This window comes from Nicotiana tabacum, chromosome 13 (genome assembly GCF_000715075.1).
Source record: "Nicotiana tabacum cultivar K326 chromosome 13, ASM71507v2, whole genome shotgun sequence".
In the NCBI taxonomy this organism is placed as follows: Eukaryota; Viridiplantae; Streptophyta; class Magnoliopsida; order Solanales; family Solanaceae; genus Nicotiana; species Nicotiana tabacum.
The window spans coordinates 20,260,898-20,284,875 of NC_134092.1; the positions used below are offsets into that span (position 1 = coordinate 20,260,898).

General features: G+C 39.5%; 1 protein-coding gene across 3 annotated transcripts; it reads left to right on the plus strand.

Moving 5' to 3' along the window:
* The first annotated feature begins 11,802 nt into the window (after positions 1 to 11,802).
* On the plus strand, positions 11,803 to 20,649 carry LOC107777234 (geranylgeranyl transferase type-1 subunit beta). Of its 3 annotated transcripts, XR_001646149.2 has the most exons (12): positions 11,803 to 12,167; positions 13,191 to 13,266; positions 13,364 to 13,422; positions 13,529 to 13,668; positions 15,160 to 15,215; positions 15,296 to 15,372; positions 15,906 to 15,951; positions 17,209 to 17,333; positions 19,450 to 19,517; positions 19,597 to 19,684; positions 19,991 to 20,208; positions 20,467 to 20,649. XR_001646149.2 is itself a non-coding variant. In XM_016597221.2 (11 exons), the coding sequence occupies exons 1-11, from the start codon at positions 11,955 to 11,957 to the stop codon at positions 20,138 to 20,140; spliced, it is 1,098 nt and encodes a 365-aa protein (XP_016452707.1). In that variant the 5' UTR covers positions 11,803 to 11,954; the 3' UTR covers positions 20,141 to 20,398. The 3 variants fall into 3 exon arrangements, 2 of the variants coding, with proteins under 2 accessions (XP_016452707.1, XP_016452708.1); XM_016597221.2 differs by lacking the exon at positions 20,467 to 20,649 and having other exon boundaries at positions 19,991 to 20,398; XM_016597222.2 differs by lacking the exons at positions 19,450 to 19,517; positions 19,597 to 19,684; positions 20,467 to 20,649 and having other exon boundaries at positions 19,991 to 20,398.
* Positions 20,650 to 23,978: the final 3,329 nt, after the last annotated feature.

Below are 23,978 nucleotides of genomic sequence, written 5' to 3' on the forward strand. Positions count from 1 at the left end.
GGTCTCACTCTTAGATGTCTATGCCTCACAAAGAAAGGTCTCCAATAATTACTGTCATACAATCCTAGAAGACAAGGAAACAGAAGACTCATCGAGCTATAAAGGAAGAAGTAGAAGAACATCCAAAAGCACGCAACTACATCATCTGTTTCTACGTCTTTCTAGTTCTTAGTACAAATACTGTATTCTTGAGTGTACAAGTGTCACAAAAGATAAGAAGAGTTAGAAAATAAAACGAAAGTTGTGTCAACATTAAAAAGAATTATTGTTGTTGTATATCGTTTGTGGTGAACGTACTAAAACCATCACTGTTGTAAGCACTTACTAAAAGATCTAAGAGAACCCTTGTGACCCAAGGGAACTGGACGTAGGTACCATACCGATACTGAACCAGTATAAAAATTATTGTGTCTTCTTTACCTTTCTGTCTCCTCAGTTTATTTCTACTGCGATCAATCACTGTGTAAAGTGTAGTCGACTAAATTCCTATATAGTCAACTAAGATTTTTAAATCAGTTACAATTCACCCCCCCCCCCCCCCCGTACTTTCGGATATTTTCAATTACAAAGCTGAAAAATGACTATTTGTGAATTTTATCATAGTTTTCATGACATGTGAAATTTCCTTTCACAATAATTTTTGAGGAAATGACCTATATAAACAGAAAGTGCACTGCAGCAATGGTTTAGAAGGAAATTATTTCTTGTGAATCTGAAGTCATTTTCGACCTGAAATAATATTCTTTCTTTTTTTCAAAGGGAGAACTAACAACGTTAAAAGGCTAAACGAATTTATAATGATATTTCATTTGAATTTTTTAGTTAATAATTTTGGCAAAACATGGTTAGAGATTTTCTGAACATTTGAAATGCTCTTGTTGTGATTTCCAAAAATAAAGTTTGTAATTCCCTTCATTCCAATTTATGTGATACTTTTTTTTAGTCAATCTTAAAAAGAAAAAATATTTTTTTTTAACTTCTCAGTTTATCCTTAATAAGATGATTTATAATCACATAATATTTTTATTAGATTGTTTTAGATCATAAGTTTTAAAAGTTTTTTTCTCTCAACTTACTATACAACAAAGCATCATTTTAATTTTTCAAGAACTTTATGAAACCAAAGATGTTTTTCAAAAATACCATGGAAATGAGGATACAATACAATATCCCTAAATAACAGTCATTCACTATAAAAGTCAAGTTTTTCTCTGAATCACAATAATATTTTTTTATCTATAACATCAACAATCATCTTTATAACAATATACTCTATGTAAAATTATCCCTCTATAATGTAATTGTTTGACCCAAAATTTTAGATCTAGGTTTAAACAATCAGATTTTCTAATAGAATAGAGTTAATCTTAGTCAATATTACTATTAAAAAGATTGTTTAACTGATTTTGTAGCAAAATATCACGAGTACCATTCAAATAGCAATAAATGTGCAACGATAAATAATATTTAATGGCCCAAAAATAAAGAGAATAGCATTAAATAGTAATAAATGATATATAATGGCAATTATGTAAATAAATGCAGGTGCGTTAACAAAAAAAGATGTGATTCTTTGATATTCCTCCTGTCAATGATAAATGATTGATGAGTCTTTGAATATTCGAATTCTCCTTGGATCATGGGAGAAAATTTAGATACCGATCTGAAGAAAAGGTATATTTTGTATGTATGTAATAAAGCAAGAATCTTCAGAGAATGTCAATGTGTGTTTCTTTCAAATGAGTGTCCTATCCCCCTCTATAGCTACATATCTTTCTATTTATAAAGGCACATGGACCACGAAAATCCTAATAGTACAGATAGGAGGAATATTCTTAGAATATTCTCTATAATATCTTATCTCTAAAACTAGCCGTTACTGCCCTTCTAAATGGAGTGATCGTCCTCGTCCCTTTGTTGAGTCAGCTCGACCTCGTCTTTGACCTTCATCAGATCACTTCGACTTCACCTTCATCCTTTGTTGAAGACACATCGATGACGCGTGGCAGCCTTCGAAGGCCCTCTTAATGTTGACTTGGCCCACACATAATTAGGATAATTTTTAGCCCATACAGTTAGTCCCTCCGCTTGTTGAGGTCATTTTCATGGGCGAGTTCAACAAGCGAATAATAGCGTTCATGGTCATCTTTGTGGTCGAGTTCGCTAAAAAGATAACATCAGTAATGATCGTTGTGACAAACATGTGACGTGGCTCTTTGTGGATCGCATGTTTCAAACCCCTAAATTTCCCGGGTGATTTATTGGAACCATCTGATCCAAGAGAAGAAGTGACGTCATGCGTCATGATGATATTGATTCCCAACGCATTGCGTTGATTCACGCGTGACCTTTGATTGGTTCTTTCGTTTCAATTCTAGTGCCAATTATGATGAACCGTTTCTGATTTGGTGTCTCTATCTCTATATATAGGGATTGTTTCCCCATTATTCAAACTTTACTTCCTTTCATACCATTCTTGCTCTTCACAAACTCCATTCATTTCTTGAGTTTTCTTTGCTTTCTGAACATTAATCTTCTTTCGTATTCTCATCTTCTTGTAAACTTAATAACCATTCCAGTCCTTCTTCTAATGTTGATTAAGAGAGTCATGTCGTTCCTTTGGTTGTTGTGTTGCCTGCTCACGGGGAAGATGTTGTCGCCGCTGCAGAAGATGAAGCTCTTCCTTCAGTGAAGTTAATCATCCCTCGCAATGCCGAGGCTAGGTCTGATTTTCATCGGTCGCCTGAGGTGGTGACCAGAAAACCAAGTTTGGCCTTCCCAGCCATGTAGAACTGATCCCTATTAATGAGGATGAAGTGTATGTTCACCATCTCGGATATTGTGCTCTTTATACCTACCTATTTACCATTGGCTACTCGTTCCCCATTCTCCCGCTGGTGGAAGAGTTTTGCCACTATTATGGTGTTTGCCCCGCTCAGCTCAACCCTTACATTTATAAGGTCATCAAGATGCTATCCAAATCCGCTGAATTTGTCAGGGTTGAGGTCACGGTGCTGCATTTGGTACATCCGTTCGCACCTAGAATCTTCGACATCGTGGGGGAAAATGCTTAGTGGTGAAGATGGATGATAAGGGTAGTCGGCAATTCTGGCTCGACTACTTCTATGTCAAGATTGAGGCCGTTGTGGTTAATGTTGATAGTTTTCCCGAGGCCTGGAACCATACACGTAAGTGTTCGAGTTTTTTTTTTAACTTTTGAAGCACTTTGTTCATCTCAAATTGGTCGAATAATTCTTCTCTCCCTGCAGCCATTAATCGTCCTCCTCCTCAGGCGATACGTATTGTTGATCGGGTCAGGTAGGTTCTCTACTGCACCGTGGCGATTCGTGACTAGTCGAGCTTCTTTCAGAAGTTCAAACCGCCCTCCCCTCGACAAGTAATTTTCTCTTTTGACTGTGCTCGTATTTTGTATTGGTTTGTGTCATTATAAACCCTATGTTTCTTCTTTTTTAGGTTCAGTCAGGGGGACTGCAAGAAGGAATAGGGCGCCCGTGCCCACATTTAGGAGGAGAAGGGTCGCCACGCCTTCCGCCTCCGTCCTCGTCTCGGCTACTGCGCCTTCTTCCTTTGCCCCTGTCTCGTCCGTTGTTCCCGCTCCTCAAACATTTTCACTCATCGACAAAGATGATGAAGTCTCTCCCCGTGATGGGGACCCAAGGTCCCACAATAGAAAAGCCGTGGACGTCGGGGGATGGAGTTCCCCTAGCCGTTAATTATGTAGAAGGTGAACTCACGATTCGGGAGACGGCGATAATATACATTAGAGAAAGTGATAGGGCGGCCTCCGAGGCCCCAATACTAAAGGGGGCTGATGAGGGCATGCCTTTGCATCCTGAGGAGAAGATGGTCATGGAGAGCACGCTTGGCGAAAACTCCGTGTCTGCGAGGCAAGAGGAGGCTTCATCTTCCAAGGCGGCAGCAGATGCTTCTCCGGCTGACGAGGATAGAGAAACTGGCGTCATCGTTAAGGGCGATGAGTCAGGTTTTGACATGGACCCTGACGACCATAGGATGATTGATGAGGGACTCACCTAGATCATTATTTGGTGAGAAATATCGAAGAGGTGGTCCCCGCTCTAGGTCCTCTTTGTTCCGATGCCGAGGGTGTGACCCTCAAAGAGATAAATGACAGTACCCTGTCAAAGAACAATGTCGGTCTTGCTCTCAGGGTAATTTCCCTTTGCCTTAACTCGTTTCTAAGTTTTAACTTTTTCCTTTTTCTTTGATTTGTAGACGGTCATTCTGGAAATTGAGAGTGCTCAGAGGGAGAAGAGACATAAAGAAATTTATGTGAAGTTAAATGGTAAGTACTAAGAGTACCATGAAAAGTATCGGGACCTTCGGAGGCGGCTTTCGCGAGGGGGGCGACGTGCCGGCCTTGAGAGAAGAACTGAAGAAAATTGACGAGATACTAATGGTGTCCGTGGATAGATTCAGGGTTCTTGATATAGCGTTGAAGAGAAAAGAAGAAGAGCTCGAGCTAAGTAAGGGCATGGAGGCCCAATGCAACGACCTTCAGACTCAGATGGTTCAACTATGAAGCCAGTTGGATGGATGCTAGCTCGAAATCGACACTCTCAGGGGGGAGGCAGCTGAGAAGCAACAGATGCTCGAGCATGCAGAGTCTTCCCGACTGAATGCTTGGAGAAAGATTGACATTCTCGTGCTGGCAAATAGGACTCTCCGTTCTGAGCGGGATAATGAACTGTCAACGGCTAGGTCTAAAGAGGACCCGCTTGATGAGAGGATTGGAGAGTTGGACAAGGAAAACTCCGAGCTGGATGACCGAGTTACTGCTCTTGAGGCCGAGAAGGCCCAACTGCTTGTGCAACCCTCTGCATCTAATGCTTCTAAGTATTATAGCATTCCTCAAGAGTTGTACAAGGAGTGGATCCACTTTGAAGCCTGACTGGATGTGCTCCACGATTTGAATAAGGCGGGCTCTATTTCGGAGACGGCCCTCGAAGATGCTTGAGTCAAAGCTCGTGAGGCTCGGCTCGCTTGTGATTATGATCTTGCCACGCCTCAACCTGGTTCTGAGGAGGATGAGGAAGATGGTATAGACCGGCTCGTGGATGGTGCCTGGTATGACTCCACTTACGGTCAAGGCGAGGACGGAGAGGGCGTCGGAGGCTGGGATGGTTATGGTCACTAGTTTTTGTTTTAACTTCTTGTATATTTTTGTTGGCGTCTTCAAGCGCTCTTATATAAACTCCTCATCTAAATATCAATGTTGACTTTTTTTATATGCACCTTTTTCATTTATGTATTTTTCTTTCTATACGTGTGTGTTTTACTTTTGTACTTGCATATTTTGCTTTTGTGCTTGCGAGTTTTGCTTCGTTATTCCTTTTGTTGCTATCCTCAAGGTGGTCAGAGCCTTTGGGCCGAATAGTTGTGGGCCGTATCAAACTTTGTTTAAACAAGTCGAATATTTATCTTAGTTGAGATGTGGCCAATGGTCGATAGGTGTTTTTCGATTTGATTGAGCGTACCTTTAAGTCGAGTCGAGGCCAGGGGCCGATAGGTGTTATTCGAGCTGGTCGAACGAACCTTTAAGTTAGGTTGAGGCCAGGGGTCGATAGGTGTTATTCGAGCTGGTCGAATGTACCTTTAAGTTAGGTCGAGGCCAGGGGCCGATAAGTGTTGTTCGAGCTGGTCGAACTTAGCCTTTTATTAGGTCGTGACCGAGGGTCATTAGGTGTTGTTCGAGCTTGGTCGAACTTAAACTTTCATTAAATCGTGGCCGAGGACCGATAGGTGTTATTCGAGCTTAGTCAAACTTAACCTTTCATTAAGTCGTGGTCGAGGGCCGATAGGTGTTGTTCGAGCTTGGTCGAACTTAACTATTCCGGAGAGCAGTTTCAATAAACGTGTTCTATTATTTTGAAGACGTTGCTCTGATTACATTATTTTCCCCTTGGGCGCTTTTGGAGAAAGTTATAAGGTTTGGGTGTTGGTTGGCATTCCAGTCTCAGTATATCTAGTCCCTTCGTTGTTCTACTTGGAGAATCTTGAGGAGTCGGGCAATGAAAAATCTGTGTGCTCTCATGTACTTCAACTCGAAGTGTCCCAAATAAGGAAAAAAGAGTACGACTTATAAGGCATTTCTTGTTTTTTTAGAAATTGAAGTACTTGAGGTGGCTGATATTCCAATTGTTTGGCATGGGTTTCCCTTCCATGGTTTCCAGTTAGAACAAACCCTTGTTTTCTTTACCTATAATTTTATATGGCCCGTCCCAGTTGGTTCCTCACTTGCCTTCTCGTGGATCCCTACTTTCTTGGGTTTTTGGCTTTGAGTACGTAGTCCCCGATCTTAAGAAATCACACCTATGCCTTTTTGTTATAGTAACGCTCTGCTTGTTGTTTCTGGCGACCATCCTTATGTATGCCATATCTCTTCGCTCATCGACCTCTTCGAGATCTATCCTTCTACTTTCGTCATTGTTGGTGTCACTTTCATGAAAGTTCCTCAGGCTGGATTTTCCGACCTCGACTAGTATAACTGCTTCTGTTTCGTAGACTAGAGAATAAAGTGTTTCTCCTATGCTTATCTTCGGGGTAGTTCTGTATGCCCATAATACCGCTGGGAGTACTTTCGGCCACAGTCCCTTAGCCTCTTCGAGTTTCTTTTTCATGATGTTCAGTATAGACTTGTTGTAGGATTCCGCTTGTCCGTTGCCGACTGGGTGGTAAGGAGTTGAAAGTATCCTTTTAATATGCCATTTCGAAGAACTCGGTGGTTTTTCTTTCCATGAATTAGGGCCCGTTGTCACATTTTATCTCTTTAGGTAGGCCGAATTGGCAAATGATATTTTTCCATACGAAGGCGATTACCTCTTGCTCACGCATTTGGACGAATGCTCCTACTTCCACCCATTTGGAGAAATAGTCAGTCAAAACTAAAAGAAATTTTACGTTACCTCGTCCCGACGGGAGTGGACTCACGATGTCTATTCCCCACTTAATGAACGACCATGGAGAGGTGACCGAATAAAGGTGTTTGCCTGCCTGGTGGATTATTGGGGCGTACTTTTGACACTGCTCGCATTTCTTCACGAACTCTAAGGTGTCTTTCTTCATGGTGGGACAATAATACTCGGCCCGTATGAGGCACCTGACGAGTGCTCGATCACCAGAATAAGCGCCGCAATGACCTTCGTGGACTTCCGCGAGAACGTGTTGGGTTTAGTTTGGGCCTAAGTATTTTTCCAAAGGACCGCCATACATTCTTTTGTATAAGTCCTTATGAAGGAGGCTACATCTAGTGACTTATATTCTTAGCTTTTTAGCTTCCTTTTTGTCATTCGGGAGGATGTCAACCTGTAAATACGTAATAATACAATTGCGCCAATCCTAATTTTAATTTACATATTTTACCTCGATTTGATCTAGTGATGAGTTAAGGAGATGGACTACGCTTTTGTCTCCAGCCGTTATGCTTTTGGTGGCGGTGGCCAATTTGGTGAGGTCGTCTGCTTTGATATTTTGAGTTCGTGTGATCTGGTCAAGCTGGCATTCGTCAAAATTGGGCAATAATTTGCAGATCTCGGTTTGATATTTTTGCAACCTTTGTTCTTTGATTTGGGAAGTCCCGACAACTTGGTTGACTACGAGCTGAGAATCACAACGGAGTTTCAACCACTTCGCCTCATACTTGAGTTCTAGTCTTAACCATATAATTATGGCCTCATACTCGGCCTTCTTATTCATCATTTTCGGGCACCTTATAGACTAGCTCATGCTTTGCCGCCGCGTCGATGAGTTGGTCGATATGTGGCAACAGTAATGAATCTTTTGGGGCATGCTTTATTTAGATCTGTAAAGTCCACACACATCCTTCATTTCCTGTTTTTCTTTTTTACCATCACTACATTGGCAATCCATTTGGGTTGCTTCGATTCCCTAATAAAACCGTTTGCCAATAACTTTTCTACTTCCTCGTGGATAGCCTCATTAATGGCAGGCTTGAACTTTCGTCGGACTTGCCCTACCGAGGGGTAGGGGGTCGACGTTCAGTTTGTGTGTGGCGATCTCTTTGGGGATGCCTGGCATATCTGCATGACTAAAGGCAAACAAATCTGCATTAGTTATCAAGAATTGACTAAATTTACCTGGACGGGGTCGAGGTCTTCTATGGTTGAATCTGCGACTTCGACCATTTCGAGGTCCGTAATGACTTCCTTGGCTTCATCTTGTGGCGACCTCGACCCTGCTGATTGATATGCTTTTTTTCCGTATCTTTCTTTTTTTGAGTTATCGTGTTGTCCATGGCGATTCGATAGGATTCCCAGGATGTGCGATGTTCCCCTCGTATGTTGAATATTCCCCAAGGTGTTGGAAATTTGATCACTTGGTACAAGTTGGAGGGGACGACTCTCATGGGGTGTATCCATGATCGTCCCACGATGGCATTATATGTCACCGCCTAGTCAATAATATGGAATGTTATCTCTAGAGTTACTCCACCCGCGAGAACGAAGAGTGTAATTTCCCCCGAAGTCCATTCAACTGCATTGTTAAAACTGGTTAGTGTGATGTAACGTGGCACTATCTTGTCCTCGAGTCTCATCTATGCAAAGACGCGGGGATGGATGATGCACACTCCACTTCTATTATCTACCATGATTCTTTTAACATCAGTATCTAAAATTCATAAAGTAATGACAAGTGCATCATTGTGAGGAAAAGTTAAACCGTCGACATCTGACTCATCGAAGATGATACTCTCTTCGAGTCAGTCATACCGTTTGTGGGTGATAAACCTTTTGAGCTTGTGGGTGGAGGTGAACTTGATGCTATTGATAGATGCATCGTTGCTGCCACCAATAATTATATTGATGGTACGAGCTGGTAAATGGGGCTTTCCCAGTCCCGGACATTCTAGACTCCTTGCTAAGGTGTTCCTGCCTTTATCGCTAAGTAGTTCTTTGAGGTGCCCTTGCTGCAGCAGGTTCGCTACCTCTAGCCTTAGGGCGATGCAGTTTTCTATTTTGTGTACATGTTCTTGGTGGAGCTCACAAGCCGTAGGATTTCCTGGTGCTTGGGTCGCACCTCATCTTTGGTGTCCATTTTACCTTTTCTCCGAGCTTCTCAAGGGCATAGACCACCTCTGTAGGTGAAACACAAAAATTATGAGCAAATAACAAGGGAGCATACCTTTGTCGTTCCTGATCTCGGCCTAGACGGGTTATTTTCATAATGAAAGGGGGGAACGGGTGTCCTGAAATAGGACTGGTGTCATCCTCACCCTGTTGAACCGGGCAAGGAAGTCCCTCGGTCCTTCTCCTAGGGATTGCTTGATAGCGAAGATGTCGTTTACTCTTGTTTCGGCTTTCTTGGCCCCGACGTATGTCGTTATGAACTTATCGGCCATCTCATTGAACGTTTCCATGGAACATACTGGTAACTATGAATACCATGTCAATGCCCCCTCTAGTGAGGGTTTCGCCAAATTTTTTCAGCAAGATGGAGGACACATGCTCTTTGGTGACACCGTTGCCTTTCACAGCGGTAAAGTAGTGGGTCACATGATCCTCGGGATCGGTCGTCCCATCGTATATTCTGAGATATGGGGCATCTTTAAGGTCTTTGGTATGGCATGTGGAGCCGCTTCCTCGCTATATGGTTGTTCTACGAACCTGTCAGCGTCCCTTTTTGGCAGCAATTTGGGGCGCCAGGTATTTTGTCTACTCGTTCCTGGTGCTCTTTCATTTGATCTCTGAGCGTCTTGTTTTCGTTTTCTATTTATTCCATTCTTTTTTAGCACCGCGGTGAGGACGCTATCACTTGCATTATCAGTAATATTATGAGTTTTACCTGGAGTCGAAGGGTCTGGTTGGTCGTCCAGTTCATCCCCTCGTTGTGTTGCATGAACTTCTGTGGTTTCCGTGGTCATGCATGGCGCTTGTTTACTGAGCACGCTGAACAGGGTATCAGTTAGCCACGCTTTGAGGAGCTTTTTCATAGCGGGTGGCGTCCCCTCTCCTGCGGGCGTGGAGACCCCTTTCCTGTTTGGTTTTATTGTGCTGCAGAAAGGTGGGGGTGACCTTTCTCGTCTAGGAGAGGTCATGGGCGTTATCCCCTCATCATAGGTATCATAGCCTTTGTTGATAGCATTCATGAGGTTGAGGAAAACATTATCTGTTGCCCTCACTCCGTTTTCTTGGTTACCTGCCATGAAAATTTTGTACATACAGAGAGGAGAGATAAATTTTGTGTTTTGTTAGATTAATAAGTCACGTGAATTATAGATCTGATGAAAACTAAAAGATTGGCTGAGAAAATCCCCACAGACGGTGCCAAACTGTTTGACCCAAAATCTAGACCTAGGCTTAAACAATTAGATTTTCTAGTAGAATAGAGTTAATCTTAGCCAATATTAATATCCAAAATATTATTTAACTGATTTCGCAACAAAATATCACAAGTATCGTTCAAATAGCAATAAATGTGCAATGATAAATAATATTTAATGGCCCAAGAATAAAGAGAATAGCATTAAATAGTAATAAATGATGTATAATGACAATTATGTAAATAAATGCATATGCGTTAACCGAAAAAGGATGAGATTCTTTGATATTCCCCCTGACAATGATAAATGATTGATGAGTCTTTGAATATTCAGATTCTCCATGGATCGTGGGAGAAAAGTTAGATACCGATCTGAAGAAAATGTATATTTTGTATGTATATAATAAAGCAAAAATCTCCAGAGAATGTTAATATGTTGTTTTTTATAAATGAGTGTCCAATCCCCCCTCTATAGCTACATATATTTTTATTTATAAAGGCACATGGGCCACAAAAAACCTAATAGTACAGGTGGGAGGAATATCCCCTAGAATATTCCTTATAATGTCTTATCTCTAAAATTAGTCGTTACTGCCCTTCTAAAGGGAGTGCTCGTCCTCGTCCCTTTGCTGAGTCAGCTCGACCTTGTCTTCAGCCTTCATCATATCACTTCGACCTCACCTTCGTCCTTTGTTGAAGACACGTCGATGACACGTGGTACCCTTCGAAGGCTCTCTTAATGTTGACTTGGCCCACACATAATTAAGATAATTTTTAGCCCATACAATAATAACCATATAAAATCACTAAGATTCAAATAATAAGTCTAAAAATTTTGACCAAATATTTTAAAACTTTAATGCACCACATATGATGATGAATATTGTATCACTTTCACAATTAAAGATTTTATTCAATTTCACAAAAAGATATCTTTGTATATTTTTATTTTATTGCACAAAAATTTAAATCTTTGCATATATAGTTATGAATTTATTGATAACGTATTAGCTTTATTTAATATTTAATGAATAAAATATGCATATCTTTTTGAGATTTTAAATTTGAATAATTTTATTATTCTATTATTATCTTATTTTTCAAGTTATTATTATTATTTCTTTCACTTTAATTATCTTTACTATTTTTGCGGTCAATACTTTTCTTTTCTTTAATATTTTTATTATAACTTTTTTACTCTTGTATTTTTCATTTCTGTTTTAAAAATGCGTAAGTCGAGGATTCATCGGAAATAATTTTTCTACCTTACACAAGTTAGAGGTAAGATCTGTACACCCACTCCATTCGCCCAAGACTTTATTTGTGAAATTACGATGCCTATGTTGTTGTTGTATTATAAAAAAATTATTTTTTGTATATAATATGTATATAATAATTACATCAAATATTGTTATAAGTATATAATAGTTATTTATTATAAAACCTAAAAAAGTTGTCAAAACAAACTTAGATGTTATAAAGGAGTAGATCATTGCATAAGAATCAAAAGGGAAAACAAAAGACTTCTTGTTTGGGGCATGCTGCTTAACTTTTGGGGGGTGCTTTTAACAATTAAAGCAAAATAGTGGAACTCCGACCGCCGGATCTCCATTCCGCCGGCATTATCAACTCCTAACATGGCGGAGGAAGATGATGAATTTCGGAGCTTAACCGATCCAGAATCTGACCCGGATTCAATCCCTATGTTCTTCGATAGAAATCGGCATATTTGCTATTTAGAGATGATGCTGGAACTCATACCTTCACCTTATCAATCGCAAGAGATCAATCGCCTCACTCTCGCTTACTTCGCCATCTCCGGTCTCGACATCCTACGCGCCCTCGATCGCGTACCTTTCACTCTCTTTCGTCTTATTCACAATTGCTTTTAGATATTTACATTTTTTCTAGTACTCTCAGGGAAGTCGATTTTTTTGTCTAAATTATGGTAGTTAATACTCTATTTGTCCCAAAATAATGACAGTGATTTTTATAATTTTAATTATAAAAATTGTTATATACTCCATCCATTTCAGTACTTAATTTTTTTTCTTCCATTAGTATAATAAATTAGTCACATTAACTTGTTGAACTTGTCATATAAATTGACGGATAGCATGAAGTTTTCTTTTTGGGAAAAGGGAGTACTTTGTTTCTTGAAGAGTATCTATCTTTTCAGCCTTAATAAGATTCTCCTTTGATTTATAATTTGCAATGACTGTGACTTACTAATAACCTGGAGTTAACAGCCAGCTATAGTATTTTCGAATACAGCACTCAAACCCCCCCCCCCCCCCCCCCCAACCACTTTTTAATGATACGGCGCTAGTTGTCAGAGGCGCGAATCTAGCACCATAAGTATGGGTTCAATTGAACCCATAACTTTCAACGTAGAGCATAAATTTATTTGTATTTATTTTTCATAAACCTACTCTAGTAATATAAAAACATACATTACATATTATGTGCGAGAGCGAAACTAGCTTGAACGAGGTGGGTTCAATTGAAATTCATTCATTAAAAAATATGTTGTGTAAATAAGGCAAAAACTATTTTTTTTAGTTACATATTAGTTGTTGAATTCCCTTGACATAATGAAAAGTTCTAACTAATTAAGTGGCAAGGGGGAGTTCAAAAATTTCTTTAGATTACATGTCTAAATTTCAGGTATAACATTTTTGAATCGCCTTATATAAATTCCTAAATTCCTAGCTCGGCAGCTGTTTTTAAGATTGTGTAACACTAAAATATACTGTGGCATAATCACATTTGGAGATGCTTGAAAAGTGGACAAAATCTATAACAATATAATTGTCTAATTATGAATGCATATAAAAGTTGGCTAGCCAAAGTAACGTTTTTGTCCATGCCAGGTTGACAAAGAAGGGGTGATTAATTGGGTTTTATCACTGCAAGCTCATCCACGAGATGAAGCTGAATTGAGCAATGGTATGGTTTAGTTAATATAGAGAAGTGACTTTGATTAGTCAAACAGTCCTTAAACTTGGAGATAGTGGATTTATTGGGGACTTTTGGTTTTGTGCAGGACAATTTTATGGGTTCCATGGTTCTAGGAGTTCTCAATTTCAATCGAATGAAAATGGGGTACAAGAACGGGTTATTGTTAATTGTTAATTGCTGTTGTGGATAAACAAGCTGATTTAGAACAACGTATCCCTATAAATTCACCTGTCTTATGGTTTCTACACAGGATGCAATCCCCAATGGCAGTCATTTGGCAAGTACTTACTGCGCGCTATCCATATTGAAGACCCTTGGCTATGACTTTTCACTGCTGGATTCCACATCAATCCTCAAATCAATGAAAAATCTTCAGCAACCTGATGGGAGGTACTTTTTGTGGCTTTTCTTTCTATGGATTGTAATTCTTTGATCAATGATGCATTGCGTATCTGAATTGCTGCCTTAGTTTATATATCTAGCAAAGTTTCTTTAGAACTTAAAAAGTACCCTTGGGTCTATACTCCGTTGCTTTGGCTTACTCTCGTGGCAGATCTAGTAGAATGTGGAATGGTAGATGTACTCTTTAACTAGTCAACCCCATTGGTTCTTAATTTTGTATCATATTCTTTTCTTAATCTGTAACTAGTAAATTTATCCACCAAAGCCTGTTGAAAAAAAAATCAACAAGACAAATAGGGACCATATTATTCACAGCTCGTACATCAGGAAGATGGTATAAAATCTTTACAGACGACCACTTTTGGTATAATAGCATTCTCACGCAAAAAGTCATTTTCCAAATTTTTTATGTCATAAAAGAAAACAAATATTTGAATTTAAAATCTCAAAGAAATTTCATATTTCATTAATTAAAATTTTAAAAAGCTAATATATTTTTAGTAAATCCATAATTAGTTGTACTGTATCTACAAAGAATTGAACTCTCTAGAGCACATGTGTATTTTAGATCTCTAATGATTGAGATAGTATATTTTATTTCTATATAAAATATCTTACTATTACAAAATTTTATTACAGAATATCTTACATATATTTCATTTCCGTAATTTGATTTATGACACCAAAGTTGTAGCTAGTGCTTTAAATATGAAAATAATTATTAGAAAGGAAGTGGGAAATTTAGTAAAATATACGAATTAGCATCATTATAATGAAAGGAAAAGTAAATTAACATTTGAGTAGCACTATTATAGAGAGGTAATTTTTCAAAGAGTGTACGATGATAGCCGCTAGTGTTATAGGTAAAGTGCTATTATAGAGAGGTAAAATATAACACGAAAAATCGGTTTCAAAGAAAATTGGCTGTTGTAGTAAAATGTTGTTATAAAGGATGGCTATTAAAGAGAGGTCTGATCCTGAATGTGCTGGCAGTGACAATTCCACTCAATCCCTCCTTGAAAGAAACAAGAATAGAGAGGAAAATAAGGGGAAAAAAGAAAAGAACAAAGGCTTGCTGATTAAAAAAATAAAAAAAGAAAGGGCCGAAGATACTTAATCCATGGTATATACACCTTTTCATATGCCGATTGTACATCTCCTTATGTTTGGAGACATCAATCAATTTCTGATGGAAAGCTAGGACAAACAGATATTTATATGCATATCATTGATTCTGCCAACATCTCTTGAGAGCTATACCTTTAGATGCATCTTTTAAATAAAAATATTGATAAAGCTCCAGTACACTGTGAAATTTGTATGAATGTTTCTTCCACTTCTCTTTCCTTATCCCCAATACATTAAAAAAGTTTGACATGCAAATGAATCTGCCGTAATCTTGACCTCAGAATATACGAGGTGTGTGTTTATGCCTATTTAGATTCTTTTATATTAACTGCTGTTTTTTTCATTTTCTAGCTTTATGCCCATTCATAGCGGGGCAGAGACAGACCTCCGCTTTGTATATTGTGCAGGTAGATAATATCTTTCCATTGAGCTTATTGAACTTAAACACATTAGAGTGAAAATTGATTATCGCTGACCTGCATACCAGCTGCAATCTCTTCCATGTTGGAAAACTGGAGTGGCATTGACAAGGAGAAAGCCAAAGAGTACATTATAAACTGTCAGGTATACAGAGCATGACCATCTGTTTTCACAAAACATCTTATTTTGTATCTTTGATATAGTTAGCACTCCAAAGTGAACTTACATAAGTTAATGATAGGTCAATTTGGCACATCCAAATTAATTCCATTTACCAACATCACCCATGTTAAGCATTTATGTTTATATAGTCGAGGTGCGCGCAAGTTGTCCGTGGCAGCAACTTTATTAGGGAAAAAAATGTTCATCTTACAGATAACATTTAAGTATTCACATCCTTATTTTGAAAGTTTAGATTTTATTCAGTTTTTGTGCATTCTCATTGCCATCTAATGCTGCCACCTGAAAAACCTAACTTTTCAGAATTAAAGTCTTAGAAATGGTTAAGTATTATAAATTACACCCTAATGATAAATAAGTTTTTCATTCCTCAGATTTTAATGATAAACTGTCCATGTTATAGAACATCATTTTAGTTTTCATATCTCTAGCGTTTTCTTTTGCTATGATTCCTGGTGATGCTTCTCATGTTAAGCACTGCTGTCTGGTTCATGCAGTCATACGATGGTGGTTTTGGTTTAACTCCTGGTTCAGAATCACATGGTGAGTGAATACTACCTCTAATGCATTAATAAAGATCCCTAATTTTTAAATGCGAGTGATGTCCTACTTTTTTGAAGTCTCGTATAAGGATCTTTTCATTTGAAGATTGTAATTACTAAAAACTGTTTCTTTCCTATTTATTTTTTTTTTTTTGGGGGGGGGGGGGAGCTGCACAAATAAACCGTTGCAAGTTTATTTGAGAAAAAATAAAATGGGTGATAGAATTAACGGATATCGGGCAAGCAGTTATGGCCCCCTTCCGTTAGCTGAAACGTATGTGTATCATTCAATGTGAGGACGTAGGCAATCTGCTTACTCATCTTCCTTCTTGAACTCCAGAAACATCGTCCAATCCAGCTTGCCAAAAGGGGAAAAATGAAACAGATGAGCATATCTTCGAATGTTTCCTTCTGCCGGCAGCCTATCAATCAGATCACATAGTTTTGAATATCTTGAACTGCTTATCTTTCATATCTCTGTTGTGATCTTCTTTTCTTTTTTTCTACTTGGGGTAACTTTAAAGTGGTATAAGTGAATGATGGTTGTGTTGCAATCAATCTATTATCCGTCTATATTTAGTTTCAGTTGTGGAAAACCCTGTCAATATTCGTAGTTATCAGATTTATAGAGTGGCTATTGTTTTGTCTCTGTTTTGAGCCACACGGGGTGGGAAAAAGTAAAAAAGGGGCTCCAAATGAATGTTTCTGTCTTCAGAAAGTTAGTTCTTTGTTCTTATAGTTCTGTCATATCTCTACGGTGCTCCAGAGTGAGGCTAGTCTGTTAAGACTTGGTCGATGCTCCAGATTGAGGCTAGTCTGTTAAGACTTGGTCTTAGACTGTTAGTGGTTAACGTTGAGTTCACACTACTCTTTCGTTCCTCTTAGTGCTATGCTTTAACTACTGGTTATTGTTTTGCTTCACTTATTTTCTGGTTATGGTGATGCTGCTCTTTGTTCTATGGTTTCTATTGATGGTACTGATATATTGCCTATTTTCGTCTTTCTTTTGTCTTCTTGAGCCGAGGGTCTTTCGGAAACAGCCTCTCTACCCCCTCGGGGTAGGGGTAGGGGTAAGGTGTGCGTACACACTACCCTCCCCAGACCCCACTTGTGGGATTTCACTGGGTCGTTATTATTATTGTTGTTTTTTAACAGAAAGTTGAAAGTGCAATGTGGTAGCATGCTCTTAAATCAACTTTTAGTTTTCTTACGTGGTAATATGATATTTCTCATAGATGGTGATTGTTTAGTATCACAGGTGGTGCCACTTATTGTGCGGTTGCTTCTCTCAAATTGATGGGATTAATTGAAGATGATATATTGTCGAAGAGTGTATCCTCTTGCTTCATAAATGTGCCCATGCTTCTAGACTGGAGTTTACAGGTATAATTTCTTTGAATAGGGTGTGACAGGTTCTTATATTGCTATGTTAGGCATGTTTTTCAGTATTCCTCCAAAGAATAAATATAACAATTTTAAAATAGCTAATGATTACAACAACAACATACTCAGTCTTATCCACACCGTGGGATCTGGGGAGGGTAATGTGTACGCAGACCTTACCCCTACCTTGTGAGGATACAGAGGTTGTTTTCAATAGACTCTTGGCTCAGGAAAGTATAAGCACCACATTAATGAAAATATAGACAAGAAGGGACAGTACCAAAAAGCCATATAAAAGCAGAATAAAAACAAAAAGATATTAAGGTAATCAACAATGAAAGAAAACAGTGGTTAGTCATAAAAACCTACTGCCCACAGAAAGCGAGACTGCGTGCCAATACTACTGTTATGAACACTCTAGACTACCTACTCTACTGCCCTAATCCTTGACCTCCATACCTTCCTTTCAAGGGTCATGTCCTCGGTCAGCTGAAGCTGCGCCATGTCTTGCCTAATCACCTCTCCCCACCTCTTCTTTGGCCTACCTCTACCTCTCCGTAGGCCTTCCAATGTCAACCTCTCACACCTTCTCACCGGGGCGTCTGTGCTCCTCCTCTTCACATGACCAAATCGTCTAAGCCGCGCTTCTCGCATATTGTCCTCAATAGGGGTCACACCCACCTTGTCGCGAATAACCTCATTTCTGATCCTATCTAATCTGGTGTGGCCGCACATCCATCTCAACATCCTCATCTCTGCTACCTTCATCTTCTGGACATGAGCGATCTTGACTGGCCAACACTCAGCGTCATACAACATCGTTGGTCTGACCACCACTTTGTAGAATTTACCCTTAAGTTTTGGTAGCACCTTCTTGTCACATAAAACACCGGAAGCGAGTCTCCATTTCATCCATCTCGCCCCAATACGATGCGTGACATCTTCATCAATCTCCCCATCCCCTAAATAATAGACCCAAGGTACTTAAAACTCCCTCTCCTAGGGATGACCTGCGAGTCCACCCTCACCTCCCCTTCCCCCCTGAGTCTCGCCACTGAACTTACATTCCAAGTATTCTGTCTTGGTCCTGCTCAACTTAAAACATTTAGATTCCAGGGTCTGCCTCCATACCTCTAATTGCGCGTTCACACCGCCTCGCGTCTAGTCAATCTATACAATATCGTCTGCAAATAGCATGCACCACGACACCTCCCCTTGGATGTGGCGCGTCAGTACATCCATCACCAGAGCAAACAAAAAAGAGTTGAGTGCCGACCTCTGATGCAACCCCATCATAACCGGAAAATGATCCGAGTCCCTACCCACCATTCTCACTTGGGTGTGTACTCCATCATACATATCCTTAATCAGCCTAACATAAGCAACAGGTATACCTCTAGCCTCCAAACATCTCCACAAAAGCTCCCTCAGAACTTTATCTTACGCCTTTTCTAAGTTGATGAACATCATATGCAAGTCCTTCTTTCTCTCCCTATACTGCTTCACCAATCTCCTAACAAAGTGGATGGCTTCTGTAGTCAAATGCCCCAGCATAAATTCAAACTGGTTCTCGAAAATAGACACCCTCTTCCTCACCCTTAGCTCTACCACTCTCTCCCAGACTTTCATAGTATGGCTAAGCAGCTTGATACCCCGATAGTTATTGCAATTTTGGATATCACCCTTGTTCTTGTATACAGGAATCATCGTGCTCCACTTCCACTCTTCGGGCATCTTCTTCGTTCTAAAAATGACATTAAATAACCTAGTGAGCCACTCCAAGCCTGCCTTGCCCGCACTCTTCCAAAACTCCACCGGGATTTCATCCGGCCCGGTTGCTTTGCCCCTACTCATCATACATAGCCCCCTCAACTTCATCAACTCTAATCCGCCTACAATACCCAAAGTCACAACGACTCCCGGAAAGTTCCAAAATAGCGAATGATTATAACCAAAAAAAATTGTAACGTGGAACAACCGAACAATGTAAGGATATAGGAGAAGAAAAAAGGGATGATTATTTGTACAAGTCCATTCCTCATATCCGGTCCTTTGATAATGGTCGATATGATCTACTGTCCTGCAATTGGTGTGACACAATCTTGCTTTCTCGCAGAGACAGGCCACTGATGGTGGTTTCCAAGGTAGACCAAACAAAGCTACTGACACCTGCTATGCTTTTTGGTGAGTTCAAATAGCTTTTTATCTTCAACTGTCATCACTTCTATTTCTTCTGGCTTGACAAATTGACGCCCTTGTTCAGGGTTGGAGGAGTTCTAAAGATCTTAGGGGCTCACAAGTTCATCAATTATGGAGGTTTACGTAAATTTCTTTTCGCCTGTCAATCCCAGGTGCTATGACTTCTCCTCTTTCTTTTCCGTCTTCTTTGCACATGCTTTTACATGCAACTGCAGTTCTAGAGCTTCCAATTTTTTTTCGGGTCGTATGCCCTTACTATTATATGATGTCCAAGAACTTTTATCAGGAAGAAACCACTGTAACCTCATTGCTACGGATTGTTAAAACTGTTTCATTTCCAATATTTGTCTACCATCATAGTCGTGGTTTGCTTGTAGATATTTTCACCAACTAATTCAGGCATTTCCATGGAAGAATTTTCGGGTACTAAAACTTATATCCTCTTTTTTGTTCTACAGTATGGTGGTTTTGGTAAAATTCCGGAGCAGCTGCCAGATCTTTATCACGCCTACTATGGCTTTTGCGCATTTAGCCTGTTAGGGGAAGCTGACCTCAGTTCATTCTGCGTTGAACTGGGTATAACCAATGGTGCATGCACTAGACTTTGATCCAATTGGGCGTCTGCAGCCAATACGAATTTCGCCTCTCTCATGATTGCAAAGGTTTCCATGTGCAGGTATAACTAAGTTCCACTCCGGTTGAGTGGAGATAAAATTAGAAGTTTGGTAATTATTGATACTTTCTACCTACTTGTTTTCACCTTTTCCCCTATATACTAAAAATATAGTTTATTTGATTTTTGAAATAGATGATATAACTTTGTTTTCACCTTGTTATGTTCAATCACATTTGCTTCATTTCTTTTAGCTTCTACTTCGAGATGTTTGGCACTTATCGGCTTGGCATAATATTTTGCTTTTTCCTGCCTGTTTAGGTCTGGATTTGATCATGGGTTGAGCTGTAAACTTGAAATTTCCCATGATATACATGTTCAATAGGAATGTTGATATATATCGCAAAACTTGTGGAGAGCAATTAACAAAGTCTTAAGGACCTAGATGTTGCTTTACCTGTGGTAAAAACTTATCAAGAAAATGTGACAGTTATAGTTTGGGAAGCATTTTCCAGAACTAAGATAAGTTGTGCTTAACCAAGCTCATACTCTTTACAACCCCCACCCCCCCCAAACAGAGGACTGGGAGTACCAAGACAAGGATAAGATGGTTATATTAGTAAGAATATACACATATACACACATAGGGTGTGTGATGTACAAGAAGTCATGAAGTTCATAAAAGGTAGGTACTTGGAAGTTGGAAGCATGTGAATTGTGATCATTTGCTGTGGTTTGCAATAGGAAAGATTCAACTGAATATAAGTGATTACTAAAATTGAAAGCTAATGACATTAGGACTTGAAATGTAGTGTCTTTACTTTCCAATTACACTTTTAAGCTCCCATAAGGTGGGACTACATTTGTCAATCCTGGCTTTGTGACTGGAAGTATGGAAAATTAACATTAGCTTCTCAAACAAGCGGTATATATCTTCAATCTTCAAGGGATTAGAGGAATTAACCTAAAAAAAAAAAAAAAAATAATACGCTATGTAAGGGCCCGTTTGGCCATAAAAAAAAAGCTTTTTTCAGGAAATTTTTAATTTTTTTAAAAATCAATATCTGGCCATGAAATTAAGTTTCGGAATTTTTTGAAAATTTAAAAAAACACCAAAAAGTTTATTTTTCAAAATTTACTTTAAAGCACTCACAAAATTCAGAAACAACAAATTGTATTCATGTCAAAAAATAACTCTAATTGCCAAATATCATTTTCACTTTGAATTTTTTTTTCATACTTTTTTTCGGAATTTCACAATTCTTGCGTCCACTAAACTAATAGCAACATCAAAAGTTAATTTTTCAATAAAGAAACAATAGAAAACTGAGAAACCTCTAGACAATAGTGCATATATACTATTTAGAAACTGACACTATGACCACTACAAAATCGGACGGATTAGGTCGTAAACAATTCCAACATATTATTTGTCAAATCCATTTTGATTTAAATATAATTTTGAACGGGTTTAGTTACAATCCAATATTTATATTGCTCATATTTAGCACGTTCAACACGCTATTGATCTACTTAATTGCCCCTCTAGTTATGACTTATGACCTATGACTCGTATCTTTCTAGATCGGGAGGTCTATTGGAAAACATATTTCCTCAACCTTTAATATAGATGTTTACCCGAAAAATAGATAGAGTTGAATTTGTACGCAGTTCCGAAGATATGTGGTGCAACTTAATACAAAATGCAAGGATAAATAAAATGTGAATGTAGATTGGAGAGAATGCAATCTAGACAATGCAATCAAGAACAGTGAACCTTAGGATTCAACAAATAGAATCAATCTAAGAAACTGGAATAGCCATTCTTTATTGTAGAGGAATATAATACTTTCATTACAATGTAAGTCTCAGAAAAAATCTATCCTACAGAAATGATAACCAAGCCCTTTTATAGTGGAGGGATTCGGCTCCAAACGTAATAAAATAAACATTCAGTGGGAGACTCATGATAAGTCAGCTTTTCCATAATTTCTGCCAAGATTCCCTCTAGTGGGATTACAACGGCTTTTGTCTGCGAGCTCGATCTCGCTTAGAATCCTCGATTTTGGTTCGAGCTTGATTTCTGCTCGAACTTGTGATCTTGCTGCGAGCTCGATCCTGGTTCCAGCCCTCGAATTGATTCCAGGTCAATGTTGGTTGATCTTTGGATTATCGGCACGATAGGTTTACCTGCGTCATGGTTCGATTCTTGTTCGAGTTTGATTATGATATCGATATCGACACGGACCGGCCTCCCCGAGTTCGAGGTTAGTTCATCCCCCCTTCGGGATCTTACTTCGATACATCACCCTTCGAATCATACCGTACATGCCAAGGCTGAAATCTATTTCGACCGTATACAGATAGTCCCCTCGTTTCTCAGAAAGAATATGGCGAGAAACGATATGATTTTCAACGGCTCGATCGGATTATATCTTGTCGTTTCCATCGGGTTCGACCATGACGCATTTGGTAGTTGTCCCATCGGTTTAGTCTTTCAAGGCATTTAATGCATGTCAGGCGGTGGTCGGCCACTGCTGATACTGAACCGCCATCGTTTGAACCTATAAGTAACCCTTACTTTTATCTTTTACCATTTTTACATCTTCTATCTTCCAAAATTTCCCAAGTTCTTCTTCATACTCTCCGACTTACAAGTAAAGCCGTGATTTCTTTCCGAAAAACCCCTCTTCAATTCTACCAAATCTCTATCACTTTCTTATATTTCTTACTTTTGAATTCAAAAATGGCGAAAACATCGCAAACTATTCCTCAGAAAGAGAAGGCTTCATCTTCACAGTGTGTCACCGATGGGGCACCGGCAGAACCACGGCCTGAGGAGTGTGTTCCCGGGGCGTGCGTCCTTACTTCAGATTTTAAGGTTGATAAAGGTTCATCGGTCCCTAGCCGGTGTGAGCCGGTATCGAGGTACATGTGTTCGATAATCGAGAAGCACCTCGATCTGTTAAAGAAGGATTGCAATTGGGGTGAAAAAGAAGTAATAATACCTACCCCTGACGAAGATATCACTTCTCACGTGAAAAGGGTGAACGTATATACTTACCCTTTCACTTTGGGTCCCCTCGATTCCGTCATTATTGACTTCTGTCGACAATATCAGGTAACCTTAGGCCAGGTCCATCCTTCTTTGTGGCGGATCGTTATCCTGATCCGATATTTTGTGAGCAAAATCGAGGGGATGTCGTTCACCCTCGATCATCTTATCCGGTTGTACCATCCCCTACTTTTTCGAGGAGGGTTAATAAAACTCCAGCGTCGGGCTACCAAGGCTATGTTCTCGAGTATTGACGAGGACAGAGATCGGGGTTGGGTGGGCAGGTTCGTTCGAATAAGGACTTCGGACCTGATCCCGACTGAAAAGATGCCCTTTCCCGAGGAGTGGAATATGAAACGTAAGTGCGATCTTGCTGTTGCTTCTATTTTGTTCTTCCATTTATTCTCTTATCGACACTCCTCTTTTTGTGATGTAGCGGTTCCCTGGATGCCCTGAGCGATTCCCGATCTCAAGAACTGGGTGCAGGCTCTGGTTTCGACCTCCACATACGCCGACCGCTCATGGCGTGATTTGTCAAAGGGTCGGTGGGAGTCCAAAAATCATGGTAAGCTCATTTCTTGGACTCTGACGATCCGAACGAGGCGTTCCTCAAAATATTTTTTATAAGGTTTCCCATATGCAGGTTTGGGTAAAGACGCGGTCTTGAGGCCTCTGTCCAATAAGGAGGATGTTTCGACTTTTGTCCCAAAGCCGGTGAATGAAAATAAAAGGAAGAGAGCCTTGGTTCCCGAATATCCAAAACCAAAGAAGAGGACGG

Bases quoted from the DNA above. Each gene is read 5' to 3' on its own strand.
- LOC107777234 (XM_016597221.2), top strand. From the start codon at position 11,955: ATGGCGGAGGAAGATGATGAATTTCGGAGCTTAACCGATCCAGAATCT. The intron at 13,423-13,528 runs GTACAAGAACGG...GTTTCTACACAG, and splicing joins TTCAATCGAATGAAAATGGG to GATGCAATCCCCAATGGCAG. The intron at 19,518-19,596 runs GTGAGTTCAAAT...GCCCTTGTTCAG, and splicing joins GACACCTGCTATGCTTTTTG to GGTTGGAGGAGTTCTAAAGA.